At 46.0% G+C, this 16,168-nt stretch overlaps 1 protein-coding gene and 1 long non-coding RNA gene across 2 annotated transcripts; one reads left to right on the top strand and one right to left on the bottom strand.

Moving 5' to 3' along the window:
* Positions 1-1,362: 1,362 nt before the first annotated feature.
* On the bottom strand, positions 1,363-7,789 carry LOC120410495. The gene is made up of 3 exons (XR_005602697.1): positions 6,746-7,789; positions 5,575-5,753; positions 1,363-4,938 (listed from the first exon to the last, which is right to left on the bottom strand). It is a non-coding gene; the product is annotated as an uncharacterized LOC120410495 (long non-coding RNA).
* A 161-nt stretch (positions 7,790-7,950) lies between these two features.
* Positions 7,951-15,778, top strand: GMNC (geminin coiled-coil domain containing; the record flags this gene model as incomplete). The annotated part of the gene is made up of 4 exons (XM_039557052.1): positions 7,951-8,182; positions 8,284-8,369; positions 9,728-9,844; positions 11,241-15,778. Coding segments are annotated over 4 exons (1,080 nt in total), but the record flags the coding sequence as incomplete, so codon positions are not given.
* Positions 15,779-16,168: the final 390 nt, after the last annotated feature.

Below are 16,168 nucleotides of genomic sequence, written 5' to 3'. Positions count from 1 at the left end.
CATTTACTCTTTTAATCCATTATATCAAAATAATTGACAAAATCACAATGAAACATTTTGTTCCTTCCTAAAAACAAAAACCAAAGAGGGGAAAGAAAAAAATCTCTCACAGAGAATTAAAAAGCATTCAGGTTTCATTCCAACGAGCTGGGCGTCAGGACCTCAGCATTCTTCAAGAAAAGAGATTATTGTCTCCAGCCAGCTCTGGTGTAAGCCTGTAAAATCCTCTGCCAATCTTTTAGATGAATTACCAGCCAACTAATTCCTTTTCATCACCAGTTCATCGAACACTACCTGCATGGACTAGGAGCTGGAAATTTTGTGTATACAGACAGAGCTGTTTTACTAGGATATCTCCCCAGTGACTTATTGCTTTAAATCAGCCTTTGAAAACCATGCACAAAAACCCTGACATCTTTCTCAGCTCATGACAACAACATCCTTCACCTTCTGACCCCCAACACATTTACACACGTCCTAGAATCTTTCTTTCATTATTGATTAGGAAAGGCAATGCCATACAGCTCTGCAATGAAGAGATGCCCTCACACATATTTACTCAGATCAGAGATCTCTGCCAAACATCCCAACTGCCAGCCAAGAATGGAAAGTGCCCAGCTCTACACCCAAAGCAAGATGGAGAGGAGCCAGACTGCCAGCTCCTGAGCCACAGCCAAGAGGAAAAGCACTGTTAAATAGGTGAAGCCCAGTACATTGGTACTGGCAGCACGGTTCACACAGGAGGAGCTCACAGGCCAGGTTAGAAGCAGGCAGATGCACACATCAGTGGATGATTAGACATGAGGCCCCAGTCAGCTGTGCATCTGGTCCCATGAAAATTCATGCTAATTGGGACTAAACCCGCGAGCTAAGGTTTGCTGGCAGGTCTCCCTGCAAAATAGTTTGACTTCAATAGAAAACACCATGGAGAAAAACGTGGCTTTTCAGCAGACAGGGCTTTCTCTTGTAGGCGCAACAATTTCCCCCAAACCATGATGGTCAACACTCAGAGCACACCCAAGAAAAACTGTTTCTGCCATCTGTTATTTAACCCTGGGACTACCTCAGTGCCTTTGTTTGCACTGCTGAATCACTTTCTGTGATGTAAAGGTTACTTAGCTGCAGCATGGCAGCTCAGTGCAGTGGGAACCTCTGGAATGAGGGACACAGACAGCAGCAGTGTGCTGCTGATGCCAGACTGAGAACAGGCCTCGGTTCCAAAACTACAGCATGGTTTATAATAAAAACCCCATCTAATTAACCCCCAAAGTCACAAAAAATTATCAGTTCACAATTAATTTGCTCTTCTGGAGCCAATTGGTCTCAGCCAAGAACAAAGGGACTCATTTGGCCAGGGGCTACATGAGGACATTTTTTATTACAGAAATGTGAAATCTAAGCAGACACACCAGTCCCGATTGATAGATGAGGAATTGAAACAAAGATGCAGAGACTGACTTGGGTCTATACCGTAAATGGGTGATGTTCTGACGTTTCAGGCATTTAAGTGCTGCTATAAAAATGTACAACATCAGACCCAGGAGTAGAACGTATTTCTCTTCCATACACCAATCAGATTGGCAATAGTAACAAATTCCCACCTGCAGTTTCCAGGAGAACCCATCAGCTTGTCAAAAGCCAGCCCTGAGATCAGGACCTCTGAGTTTTTTTATGATACAATTCCAGCCAAAGGAAAGGGCAAGAAACAGGCAACAAATAGAGCCTGGGATGAGTTCTGAGAGAATATGTCCATAGGATGCTAAACCAGTGCAATTAATGTCCTCCTCTGACAAAAGGTCAATATACCCAGTAGAATTAATGAAAATATTCAAAAGAAAACCCCAGAATTATATTTATTTATCAAAATGCTCTCACTCTCAATGACATTCTGTAAACATACTCTGTGCTCATAAAACTTGTACTTTTTCCATTTGCCTTTCTATTTCAGGGAAACCTTATTCCTGTACCCTGGGGTGTAATCAAGTGCAATCTAAAGGACTGCTTCTCAGATGGCTGGCAAAATAGAAAAGCAATTACACAAAGCCAGACAAACACAGCATAGATTGTTGTTTATAACACATCAAATGGCACACAGGACAAAACAGAAAAAGCTAAAGACACAAATGTCCATGAACAAGTTCAGATTGGAAATTAGAGTGAAATTTTGAAGAGTAAAAGGCAGTACCAGCATCACAAGAGCAAGTCTCTTCTAGTCCTAGATCTTCACGAGCAGTTATCTGTGCTTTACCTAACAGATCTCTCTTCAAAGCAGGGATCTGCTGTCCCTTGTGAAACAACAGCTACATCCACAGGACAGACCAAAGACTTGCTGTTAGCAGGGGTGATAACAGATGGGTGAGCACTTGTGGACACAACACATGGCACAGATGTTATTCAAACATGGTCCCTACACACTTCACCTCTAAGGATTTCCTATATATAAAAGTACCATTATCTATGCAGAAAACCTTCAACTTTTTCAGATAAATTCCATCAGATGATATCCATTACTCAAATTAAGCTTCTAGATCACTAAAAAGTTATTATTTTACATACAGCAGCTAAATAAAACTTACTTTCTTCACAAAAAAAACCCTTTACTGACCACAAACAATTAAGCACTAGTAATAACAAATTTCGTACTAAGATTCTATCAAGGATAAATCTCATCCAGCATGTATCAGAAAATACAGGAAGAAAATCATACACCTTACATATACCATGTGCCTTCATTTCAAACCAAAAGAAAGCACTGAAGCCACCACAAGAACTGCACACAGGTAGGATGTCCTCTACTCACTAACTCACCACTCTTGTTGTGAGAAACTGCAGGTAAACCCAGAAAGATGTTTTGCAGTTTTTCTATCTTGTAGTCATCTTTTTTTCTTTATTCTAAATACTTGTGAAACTCCACAGTACCAAAAAGTATCAACACGGGAGAGCTGGAGCCCTACAGCACTGAAAACTCAGTTTGACTCAACTACATTTTACAGGAATTAAAGCCCACAGGTGCATTCACTGCCAGCTGACAGCGATTTCAAGACTAGCAACCGGTGTGAGAGAGTGATGAAAAAGGTAAAGACTGCCCTAAAATATACCAAAAAGATATAAAAAGGGAAGATTTCCCCATGCTTTTCTCTAAAACAGTGGTGTGTTACAGAGCAACCTGAGTAAGTTTGGTCATCCATGTGAAAAACAGGTTAATATCAGCTGGAATATTTTCTGAGATAGGTTCCTAAGGTTAGGAAAGATTGTAAAAGAACCTGCCTTCTTCAACCTAAAAAGCAAAGGAAAAGACAATGTGTGACAGCGCTTTGCAAAGACGTCAAGGCTAAACACTAGAGAGGGAGATGAAGTGTCTAAACTAGAGCAAGAGTTTGGCACAAGGACAAAAGGGATTATACCTGCTATGAATACATGCAGCCTGGAAACTAGAAAGTGTCCAGCCATCAGAGCTCAGAGTACGGTGTAGCCTCACAGTGGGAATAACATAAGGAAAATAACCTAATTAGTTTTAAGAGGGAGATTGAAAAGTTTAAGAATGTCTCAACAGCAGGGGACTGGATTTGGGAAGTGCCTTTTAGTCCTGCGTTCAAGGAGGAAGACTGATCAGAGAAACAGCCAGAACCTGTATGTGTATAAATTCCCTTTCAAAAGCATTTTTGCAAACCTGTCTCATCAGGTTTAATTTCTCACACCTTTGGTTCACAAACACAACCAGAGATTCATGCAAGTGCCAGATACCTGTGTATACCTGTCTACAGGTTAATATCCTGAGTTATAAGTGAGCCTCTGTTTTGTCACTGATTCACTTCGCCACTCTTACTAGGGACAAGAAGCAGTGCAGCAGTAATACAGCAGGATAAGTGAAGAGGATTTGGGGTCGGTTTGGACACCTGTGCAGGTGTCAGCATGCAAAGCAACACATAACTGTAGTAAATCTGATATAAAACTTGAATTAAACTATTTGCATATACTATTTTTCTTCTGTGTACCATCCCTTCTGAAAGCCAGTTCACTATGATGCAAATGCAATTTTAAGGCCATTTCGACATAAAACTGGGATAAATCAGAAAAAATATTTGTGGTTTTTTTTAGTTTTAATCTGAAGGATTAGCTTCATCACTAACATTTAAAAAGAAACATCATAGAAATTACAAAAGAAAATACAGGTACAAAGAACAGATAAGAATTAACATTGCAATACACTTAAGTGTGTTCCCAGAACTTCAGGAAAGCTGCTATAACATTCAAAGTAAAATCTCCACTGAAGCAATATTGTAGTCTTGATAAACATTTTGCCCCGAAACTTTATTTCCAATTAAAGAGGTCCATCATTAGCTGCAATGAGCATTAAGAGCTCCAGATGAACAGGAAAATTAGCAGATGATTGTTACTTAGTTTTGTTTTACACACACATCAATGTGTGATTGCTACTGTGACTTGAACCTCTTCCATCACTGTGTGTGACCATCCATGCACCAGTTGGCACAATTAGGTGTTTCTCTCCTACAACAACAGCATTTTTCTTTCTCTGATAGTCACCCAAAGGGTATCTCCACAAACCAGGCCTCTGATTTGGTGGTCATTTATCCACGTATCACCTTTCACTCTCCAGCATGTCAACCTTGGTGAGCTGACCTGAATTCCTGGAGCTCAGGAAGCGGAGCACCATCAGCCCCGCAGCCAACACCACACCAGCTATGCAGACCCAGCAACGGAGGGACCACGGGCTTCCAGTGGGTTTGATATGTCTCCAGAGAGGGGAGACTCTGCACCCTCCCTGGGCAGCTGTTCCAGTGCCTGACACCCTCAATAGAAAGAAGTTCTTCCAAATGTTGAGGTGAAGTTTCTTGTGTTCCAGTTTATGGCCATTGCTCCTTGTCCTGTCACTGGGCACGACTGAAAAGAGTCTGGCATCTTCCTCTTGACCCCTGCCTTTGAGATATTTATATGCATTAATGAGATCCCCTCAGAGGAGGCCCTGTTCCCTCAGCCTCTCCTCTAAACAGATGCTCCAACCCCTAATTATCCCCTGGATGTGCTGTTCAGACACCCAATTCTCCCCTCTTTGCTGACGCCCCGACAGAGGAACCGCGAGGTGCCTCGGGGCGACACGGGAGAGCACCCCCTGCGCAGGGAATCCCTGCTCTTCACCCACTGAAGGCTCCTCCGCACCTGCCTTATGCCCTTCAGGGCCAGGCGGGCATCTCCCGAGCTGCCCGGGCCGCGGGGACCGGCCGTGGGGCAGTGCCGGCCGCCCGGGAGGGACCGCGGCTCCCCCCGCCGCCATCGCCGCGCTGCGGGGGCGGCGCGGGCTGATGACGCCATCTTGGGCAGCCCAAACATGGCCGCGGGCCGGGCGGCCCCAGGCCGGGGCTGCGGACCCGGAGGCGCTGGCGGGGCCGGGCGGGACCCGCGGGGCGTTGGCGCCTCGCACGGGGCTGCTGCTGGCGCTGAGGGCTCCTCCAGCCAGCCCGCCCCAGCATCTCTCTTCTCCCGGCTTTACCCGCCTCCCCCGGGCCCTTCCCTAGCGCGCTGCCGCCCGCGGGGCCCCAGAGCAGCGGTGCTTACCTGGGATGCCCCCGGTGTGAGGGAGCCGCCAGCGCCACAGCGCCCTGCTGCACTGCGCCCTGCAGCTCAGCCGCGGCCAAGGAGCTGAGCTGGGCCTTGGCGCGTGTTGGGCGTGTGTCACACAGCTTCTTTTCCTTGTTAGCCAGCAGATGACACGGCCATGCAGGAGGGGCTGGCATCTGGAGGGGGTGGGTTATCACAGCAGTTATCAACTGTAAATGTGCGACGCTGCGGGTTAAGAAAGCTAAAGGGTGACCCCGGGCACTGTAGGCTCAGAGTGCAGGGCCTTTTTAAAACGCCTCTGTTGGAAAAAAACCATAAAGGCAAAGATGGAAGTGGGTTAATTTGGTACAGCTGCCAGTCTATCTGGGCAGCAACCTAGGAAAATAGCCAGTAATAAAAGAATGGAAGGGAAATTGCCCTCTTGGTTTGTATTGTCCCTGAGCCTTGCTTATGGGGGGATAGCACTGAGCATCCTCCAGGGGAGAAATGGACCATCCCATATGCCAGCACAGCCTGCCCTCGGCCCAGCCTCATCCTCCTGGCTGTGGGCAGGTCGGGATACCACCTGGGATAGCTTTTGCCATGGCAGAGAGCAAGATCCTGGCAGAACAACTGCTCTGCTATTGGTTTTATTCTCACCATCCCCTATGCTAGTCAAAGACAGACCCTCAGTGAAGATTTTTGGTTTGTTTTTTTCTCCCCCCCAGGACAAACTCAAGCTTATCCATGGATTTTGATTGCTATGTAAATCTGATATGAACCAGAAGTGACTATATAGAGACAATCTCTGCCCTTCACACACCTGTGCGTAGCTTTTGCAACGTTATGATAGTAAATCCTTTATGATACATAATCTTTTACCACTGTCACATTTATATCCTGAGATCTTCTGGAAGCCTGGGGCTTGACAGAAAACATTCCCAATATATTGAGACATTTGCAAGAGCTTGTCTCTGCAGGCTATGTTGTACTGAAACCTGCATTCTTCAGAACTGCAGAGCTGTCCTCAGAAATGAATCATATTGGCTTCTACACACCTCTGAGAAGCCAGGCAAAAGCCACTGTGTCAGCCAGGCAGGTTGGACAAACTTGTTTCTTCCTGCTGGATTTTACAACCACAAATAAGGCTTGAAAACAAAACAAAACATAACAAATAAAAAATACTCACCAGCAACACCAGCAGCCTTTTTCTGAACATGTGGGATGCTTCCCTGGATGCCTGCTCATTTCCTGGAGTGAAACTCAGACACACCAGTTCACTGCTGCCCTGAACTGCATGGATACTTTTTTTTTTCCCTTCTCCCTCCTTTTCTTTTCCCTCCTTCCTTGTGTTGATTTGTGGGACCAGAATGACTTTGATTTCAGCAAGTTTGCTGTTTATTCACGTCACAAGTTTGACAGCTTTACACCAAATCAGATTGCTGGGTTTCAGGAGAGCTCTGAGGCGTCACTGGGAGCTCCTTTAGATTAAACTCGCCTCCCCGGTCTCCCCCCTCTCCCCCTCCTTCAGAGCCATTTAAACCTCTCTGGGGCTTTAACACAAACGTGCTCCCAAGACCTGCATTTCATTCTGCCACTAATATGGTAAGTGCTCTTTGCATTTCTCTCGACCTCGAGGCAGAGGAGGAGAAGCTGGTCTCTCCCTTGGGGGGATAGGGGGGGTGCAATAGATTTTGTGCCTTCTTAAGATGGGAAAGAAAAAAAGCTCTCCTCTACCTGCAAGAGCAGTCTCTGCTGCTGTGCTTTCCCATGGGTGGGCAGACTCCCTGACTGAGGCTCCAAGCTCTGCCGTTGCCTTCCTTGCAGAGATTTAGAGCTGCTGCAGATGAGGCTTATTTGGAGGAGGGAGAAAGGGTGAATCCAGAGACAACCCCAGGCTTTGCGGTCTGGGACTCCTGCAGAACTGCAGGGGCAGAAGAGAGTGCGAGCAGCTAGGAGGTGACTCTGCTGGCTCTGTGCTGCTGCTTTAGAGCTGGATCAAACACCCAAGGTGGCAGGAACGGTCTGGCCAAGGACAGCCTGCGACCTCCCTTCACCCTAAACCCACTCAGGACCGTAGCATTTCCCAAGGGTTTGCAGGAAACTGAGCCACCTCCCTGGCACAGCTGTGCGCGGAGCCCCAGTGCTGCGGGGCGCTGGCGGGGCGGCACTGCCCGCGCTCGGCGCAGGGAGCGGTGCCACCGGGAAAGCGGGGAGCGGGCACCGGGTCAGGGCTGGGCGCTGCCTCGGGGGCCGGCGGCGCCTGGCAGGGCGGCGGGGCTGTCCCGCGACGGCCCCTGAGCACAGCCCGGCCGGGACAGCCGCGGAGAGCGCTGCCCCGCCGGGGCGCTTCTGCCGGGGCGCGGCGGGGCCGGGCTGGCACCGCCTCCCCTCGGGGCCCGCCGGCGGCTGGGGACGGGGCGCCGCCGAGCGCCCCATCGCCTCGGCCCCTTCCCTCCGCAGAGCGCCGGCCGGCCGTGCCCGGAGCCGGACTTCGCCGGGAGCTCGGGCTGCACCTGCCCCTGCCCCTGGTCCGCCCCCGCCGGTGTCTCCAAGGAGACCTGGGCCGCCGTCTGCGCCGCGGAGCCGCCGCACAGCCAGGGCCGGCGGGAGGCTCGGCCGCCGGGTGAGTGCGCTCAGCTGCCGCCGGGGCGGGGAGACCGGCCTGGCCCCGCAGCCGGGCTGGGAGCGGTACGGTACGGCGCTAACCCTCGCTCTGGTCCCCAGGGCAGTTCTGCAGCCCGCAGCTCGGTGCCCAGGACGCGGCGTGGCAGGGAGACCAGCTGTCCTCCCAGCTCTACAGAAACAAGCAGGTAAAGGCTCCGCGCCCCCAGCAACACCAGCTTCACCCCACGAGGCTCCCGAACTTTGTATCACGTATGGCACCTTCTGGCTTGGCTTATGGCATGTCTCGCTCTTGCTGGCACAGATGTCAGAAGTGACAGAAAACTGTTGTTCCTTACTTAAAGTATTTGTCTCCCCCATGTTGCCCTGTGAAGTTGGAACAACTGTGGTGAGGTTCCCTCCATTCGCCCCCTCTTACATCATATTGCACCGGCAGCCTTGGCACTACAGAAAACCAGGAGCATGAACAAGGGGTCCCTCAGGCTCTGATCATGCTGTTGGCTAAAAATACGTAGTGTGTGTCCTGATTCCACCAGGTTTATCTTCATGGGAAATGATTCCACCAGCATTGCCTAGTTACATGGAGGATCAACCATTTTGACCAGCAGGATTTCCTTGTTACTTTATTTTCTCTTATCTTTCCTTTTTTTGTAAATCCCAACAAGAGACAGAAGAAACTCTGAATTTAGATGAAGGAACTCCAGGTTGATGACTCTGATCGACTACTTGGAATGATGTTTTGATGTAGTGAAGTCAATGAAAATTCAGATATTAACGTAAAGGTCCCTAGAATCAAACCATAGTTCCAGATGTCAGTGTACTTGTTTCTTTGGCTCTGCCTCAATCATTTGAGTCTGTGCTCAGCAGATGTCTGTGGTCCTTGGCAGAAGATTGTCCTCCTAAAGAAGTCTCCAGTGCTATGATCAGGAGGCAAAAATCAATCTGTAAATGCTTTGATTTCCCATGGAAATGTGTTAGGTGTCTGCCATTCCTGTTCAGCTTTTGAGACCAGGGATTATCTCAACTCTGTATGTGTACCAGGACTGGCACAGTAGGGTCCAGAACTGAAGAGATCACTGAGTACTGCTATATCATAGAGAATGGCAACTGCATCTTCCTTCTGCAATCTACCCCCATAAATCATTTGCAACTCCTCCTCCTTTTTTGCACCAGCCAACTATAAATGGGGAGGAGGGGTGCAAAGGGATGTTTACTGCAGCTGAGGAGGAGATCATGAATCTGCTGTCATGCCCGTGACCATTTCTGGCTGCTCACAGGGCTACCTGTAATTCTTTTCTATTATTATGCTACGGTTGCAGGTTTTTTCAGAGTAATCTTATCAAACACTTACTAAAGATTAAAGGAAGTCAAAAGGGAAAACTGAACAGTCATGCCACTTAGATTTATAGAGACAAGAGGCTGGAGGGGGTGGGTTGAGCTCACAAAGCAAACACCCAGATCATCAAATCCAAGCAGTTTGTACCATAGGGCAATTGCTATTAAGTTACAGAGTCAACATCTATTCATCAATATCTCTATTCCACAGCTTCAAGATACTTTGCTTCAGAAGGAAGAGGAACTTGCTAGGTTACATGAAGAAAATAATAACCTCCGACAGTACCTGAATTCTGCCCTGATTAAGTGTTTAGAAGATAAAGCCAAGGTATTGTGTTCAAACCTGTCATATAGATGTCTACAGAAAGAACAGGTCGATTTGGTACAGGCCAGTAAAATACATGGAAAATCTAAGAGTGTAGACAACCTGCAGTGGAATTCACACTCACATTTAAATTCACAAAGGGGACAGTTTTCCCTGGGAATGATATCCTATCAGGTTCTGACTTTGGAGACAGTGTAGCACTTATAGCTAATTAATAAGTTAAGTTTAATTAATTAGTTAGCTATAAGTAAGTTAAGATTATGTAGTCAAGGTAAAATTATTCCCTCTAACACTTTTTTTTTTTCACTAGAAAGTTCAAATTTGAATATGTATTTTTTGACTGTCTCTATTTTGTCAGTTATCCCTTTGATAAGGATTTTTTTTTTCCAGTTTATTAATTAAAAACCTGTGTGGGGTTTTTTTTAATGGTGAGGTACAAAATTAAACATTTAAGGTTGGATGAAACATTCTGTTAAACTAAGTGTGAAGGGTGTTTTGTTTTTTTTTTATTTGAATTCTTTGTCTCTCATCTTAAAGAAAATAAAGAAAAAAATTGTTTCTTTTCAGCTTAAAGACATTTTTTGCTATTCCAGCCTCACCCATGAAACTGAACTATTGATTATTTGCTCAACTCTTTGAATTGGGCATGAGGTAAAAAAGACTGTAGAACATAGGAGACTTTCCTTTTCCATGCTGTTGATGAGTTAATAGTGTGACATGTCCTCCCTCCCATGGCCAGACCTGGCTCCTGGCAGTAGAAAAGGTCTCCTTCACTGGGCACAGCAGGGTGACACAGCCACCCCCTGTGTCATGGGGAGAAGAGTCCAGCATGGAACTGTTGTGGGACATGTCTGAGCAGTGAATTCATGACATGGTGGGGAGCTCCCTTGTCTATCCTTGCCCTCCTTTGACCATCCCTGGATGCCTGAAGGGCCCTTGTCCTGTGATAATGACAAATGAGGTGAACTGATGAGTGCAGCGCCATTCAGGCTGCTGCTCTGAGCACTGCCTGGTCGGCATCACCCGTGTCCCAGCATGAGTTACCTTTGCATCCTCCCTCTTTGTCAGGCTGCCACTTGGGCCCCCCATGCCCTGCTCACCTGCCAAGTGCTGCTGGCACAGATCCAGGTGGGAGTGTGGGGCTGGGAACGCCATCAAAGCTCAGGCCTTATCAACACGGTCCCTCTTTCAGGGACAGGGTTGTTGCAGACACTGTAAAGATACAAAATAGTTGGTCATACCCATATGTTTAAGCAGAGAGTGGGAAAAGAAGTGTCTTTATAAGGACAGCAGTAACCATCTTGTGCATCTGAGGTCAGAAATGTGTTGCTTTCAGGTATCTAGAAATTCAAATTTTAATACTCTGTCTCCACCTTGATGTTTTGGGTTTTTTTAATAGAAACTACTGTCTGGCCATGGACAAAAAACCTGTGCTATCCTCAAAAGTACCAAGAGGAGATTAAAAGAGGACCACTGCTTTGTCCCTCAAGAAACTCCTCAGGCTTCCAAAGCTAGAAGGAACCTCTTCAATGAATTCACTGCCTGTGAAGAGCAAGCCAGCCCTGCTGTGGACAGCTGGGTCTTGCAGACCTTAGGATTAAAAGATGTGAACACCATTGATGAAGCTTCAGCTAACTACAGTGCCCTGTCCCCAGACCTTGGAAAAGACACATACTGCCTGAGCCCTGGGGGAGCAATAGGCTATGAGCACAGGGAAGGAACAGCAGCAGCGTTCAGCTGCAGCCATGTGCCTCCAGCCAGCAGCAGCACCCATCCATGCAGCGAGGACTCTCCCTTCCCTCCTCAATTTTCTTCAGCACCATGCCTCTCCTCACCAGTACCAAGTGTTTCCTGCCTCCCAACCTATGGGCTGCCTTATTTGACTGGTGATTTGTCACCCAACAAAACAGAAGTGGCCTTCACAACGTCCCTGAGTCCCCACCGCAATGTGAGAACACACAGCTTCCACCAAGGACAGGCCTTTGTGCGCAGGGACGACAACGGGGGATGGAGATTCACCTGGGTGCCCAAGCAGGCTGAATGATGCACCTGGATCAAGGGTCAGCCATAGGGGATGTAGGAGTCACACTTTACCTTGTGCACAAGACAGGTTCAGGCAGAAAAAATGGGCCCTTTTGGGCTTCTTTAAATGCTACTCTGTCACTAACCTACTCCTCATTCCCTCACAGATTTTCACGGATGTGACTCCAGATTGCACTTGGACAATTATCTGCCCCAGATGTACAAACTAGATTCCTTTCTCTTGTGCCTGTGTTGAGATACCTGTTTTTACTTGTTTCCTGGGTTTTTATCATCAGCTCTTCCTTGTTACTGGTAGTTTCCAGGCTGGAGGCCTTTCAGCTTTGATGATCACTTTTACATGCACCAAACTGGAAAGCACTTTGGGAATACACCTCTCTCACAGATATCCACAGATAACAAAGGAGGCATGGATTGAAGGCTGAGGATCAGCAGTTTCTAAGTGATTTACGTCTCTCTTGACTACGCTGATTGCTTTGGATTTAACGGGTACCCATGGTTGCCTTATGTGCTGCCCAAGGCTGACCTACCTGCAGTTCCATGGTGCTGTCACATTCTTTGATGATACCTCAAAATAAAAATAGGATTTGCTTCTAATGCCTGGAGGCTACTTAGTTGCAAGTGATTGGGCAAGTGCAGGGGACCTTCCTAAGGTGTGATTAAGAGACTGATGTGTTTACTGATATGTTTTAAAGGTGTTTTGTCTGTCAGTAAAGGGAGTTTACATTTGGGGAAGCAGTATCACTTAGTGGTTGGAGTCGGTCTTTAGGAACCACAGCCTTCAATGCCAGCTCCTGCCTCTCTGTGTTTCTGCCAGACTGTGATGGGCTGAGGGTAAGACCAGCACTACTTTGAGAATGCTTTAAAACTCTCTGAGAGAAGGTGCTCTAGCACTGCACAGGACTTGACATTTAGTAAAGCTACTAATGATATGAATGATATCATGATATGAAGTCAATGGACATGAAGGAAGCTCACCAGTACTGTTTTCTGTTACCTTTGTCTTCTGTTCTACAGTAGTTTGATGCCTAAGTATTCAAAATAGATTGACTTGGTTATTCTTGCTTTCAGAATGGTGCCAGTGACATTGAGGAGGGACTTAAGTAAAAATAACCAAAATCAAGGATTTTCTTCCAGTGGCTTATTTTCCTATAGAAAACTGGATATTTGTCTATTTTTTTTTGAGGATAAAAATATCTCCTAATAGCCTGTTGTGCCTTAGAATTGCAATGTTTGAGGAACTCCATCAGGAGCAGTAATGGTTTCCCAAAGGACTACTAAATAAATAAACTGTATTTCTAGGTAGTTACTTTAGAGTAACTGTGGCAGACTTCCAGAATAGGCAATTTGAAAGCATTGGTTGTAGGCATTATTTCACTGGATTAAAAAGCCAACCAAACTAAAAAAACACCAACCACAAACCCACACAACAACCACTGCAAAATAAAACCACAAAAAACCTCAATAAAACCCAACAAACCCAAACCAAGCAATGCTCATGGAATAAATACAAGTATTTGTTTGGGGGGCTTGTTGTAGTCCATAAAATTGAGGCCAGTTGATGAAGACTGGTCAGACAAGAGCACTGTTTCTGTAGCACTTTTTTACTTTTCAGTGAAAGCAGAAGAAAAATCCTGTCCTACAAACAACTCATATTTTTTCTCAATGCATTTATTTTCTATTATTCTCCCCTTGCCCCACTATATAAGAGAGCATTGAAGAAAATACTCCAGTCACTGGAGTTTTTATTGGTGTGTGTGTGGTAGTGTAGAAAATGCCTGAACTTAACCTGAGTGTGTGATGGGAAGCCCTGGTGTGGGCAATGTGGGGGATGAACAGCAAGCTGGGAATAGACAGTGTGGTCAGAGGATGACACACAACACAGCTGTAGAGGCCACATCTCTCAAAGCAGCTGTAAAAAAAAAGTAGAGAAACATCTATGTTTTCTAACACTATAGAATGCTATTATGTATGAATTTCAATGCTAGGGAGTCAGCAGCACTAATAAGTACTTTTGTCCTACCAACAAAATCTTAAATCACAATTTTATTTTTCTCTGAAGAGAGAAAAGCTTTCCATTTGCCTGACATTTTCTTTCCACATTTTTGCATCACTGAGTGTGAGAACTTCTGCAGAGAGCCAGAACAAAATTGTCAGATCTTTGGTACAGTCCTGAAGTAGGGTTTCAGTAGGAACAAACTGATGCTTGAGCCTTTGCCAGCCTTTTGTACAGGGGTGACTGTCCCCTTGTCTCATAGAAAATAAATTATGAATGTGAGGGAATAATTTACCTGAATGAATCCTCTTCTTTTCCTGTGGGTTCCTGAATTTTACTCTGTCTGAAGGAGCTGAGTCTTGTTGGAAGGATTTTTTCTGAGCCTGACTTTGCTGGAGTTCATTTGGGTAGAGGATCCCATGGTGCTGCTCCTCTCAGCTGATGGGTGCTCCTGACCTGCGCATGCAAACTTAAAATTCTGGTGTAGGCAACTGCTTGAGCAAAGGTTTCTGTGGTAATAGTGCTGCTGGGCACTGGAACAAAGGGAGCACACTGGAAAGGAAACAGGAAAATCCCCAAAGCATTTTAACAAATAAATAAGAGTGATTTGTTTTACCCTGACACCACAATCTGAAGCAGTATTTCCTGAGTTACATGAAGAATAATTGAAACAATCTGTATCTAACACCAACCCACAGAAAACAAGTCAGCCCAGTGACCAAACCATTCCTTTAGATGGCTATTGCTCCTATTGCCAAAAGAAATACATTGCTCAGCATACCTCACTCTAAACTGTCTGGTTCCTCTGCAAATCCTGCCTTCCTACAGGTATAATAGGTGTGGAAAATGAGTAAGAGGCTGAAGGCATCTCACAGCAGATTACTGCCATGGGATGGGATGTGGAGACAGTTACTGACTGGGCTGGTGCTGGGTGGATATGTTGATTTAACCTGCTGTGTCCCTGTGATTTCCTTGGGCCTGGAAGCAGTGAAGCTGCATTAATGTGCTGCAGTTCTTTGGCCTGCAAAGATGTGGGGGAGAAGGTCTTGGCTTTACAAAGCATAGATGGAGCTTTGAAATGGGTGTTCAGTCTTGGTTTGTGCCTGATCCTCCCTGTTTGTCCTTTTGTATCCATTCCCTGTGGGTGAAACAGAGTCAAAGCCCCTCTGCTGCTCATGGAATGTGTGAGTTAAAGCCCAGGGAAGCCTGTGACACAAAGATAGCTAGAGATCAATGGCAATGAAAGCAAAAAGTGGAAACAAAATCCAGTTCTTCACACAGCCATCATAACTAGGTAGCCAGGAGATAGCAGAGACAAGTTTCAGCTTGGTAGTGTATTTCTAATTTCAAAAAACAGGCAGCTGGAAAAGAGGGCCAGGAGGCAAAAGTTCTGGATTCTGATACTGCCTCTGGTATTACACTTAACTTCTGTGCTTTGGATTCTACGGAGTCCGCCGCTGGACCAGTTCATAGCTATTTAACAAGAAAACACAGCTCTTGCTGTTGCAAACTCTGAGAAGTTCCCTCTTGCCAAGGATCAGCACCAGGCCCATAAAACTCCAGGATGGGGAACTATGACTTGAGTGGCCATGGGGCCCTGGGTGATTCTTTGAGCAGCAGGGAACTTCCGTGCCTGTAAATATTCATCTTGTATTAACATACTTTGTTTTATTTTTTTATTTAAAGTTTGTTTGCTTTAATATGTGAATGTAACATGCAGCTGCATAGTTTTAAAAAAATCTGTGTTTCTAGAAAGGTACACTAACAGAAATGGAAGTTAATTTAACACTTTATATGTTGATGTTCACGATTTTTGTGATTTAAAAGGCCATGATTATATGTAACTGTCAATTTTACCAGTGTCACTAAGTTATGTCTAATAAAACTTAACATCCAATCAATGCAATTCTTGCTGCCCACATTAGCACCCGTTAAACCACACAGCTGTTGCTCACATGGCACAGCATCCACCTGGCACCTACACATCTCCCCAGAGGACTGAAAGGGACCTTTATTTCCTGCAGTCACAAGTGTCCACACAAGGACATGCCATGTTTTTATGATACCAGACCTAAATATATTGACAGTCACAGGTGTGCTAATTTCAGCCTGGGCTTGCACAGCATGTTGCAATGATCCATTACTGCTTTGACTCAGAAAAGGATGCCATGCTACCAAACAGCAAGGACAGAGGGAAATACTGTGCTTTTTGTCCGTTGTTTTTGCAGCATCTGGCACTCTCACTTAATAGACTTATACCTTCCTAGGCAGCTGAACATCCTGATCCAGGA

Source organism: Corvus cornix, chromosome 9 (genome assembly GCF_000738735.6).
Source record: "Corvus cornix cornix isolate S_Up_H32 chromosome 9, ASM73873v5, whole genome shotgun sequence".
Taxonomy (NCBI): domain Eukaryota; kingdom Metazoa; phylum Chordata; class Aves; order Passeriformes; family Corvidae; genus Corvus; species Corvus cornix.
The sequence above is the reverse complement of the archived record's forward strand: the minus strand, read 5'-3'. Positions and strand labels throughout refer to the sequence as shown.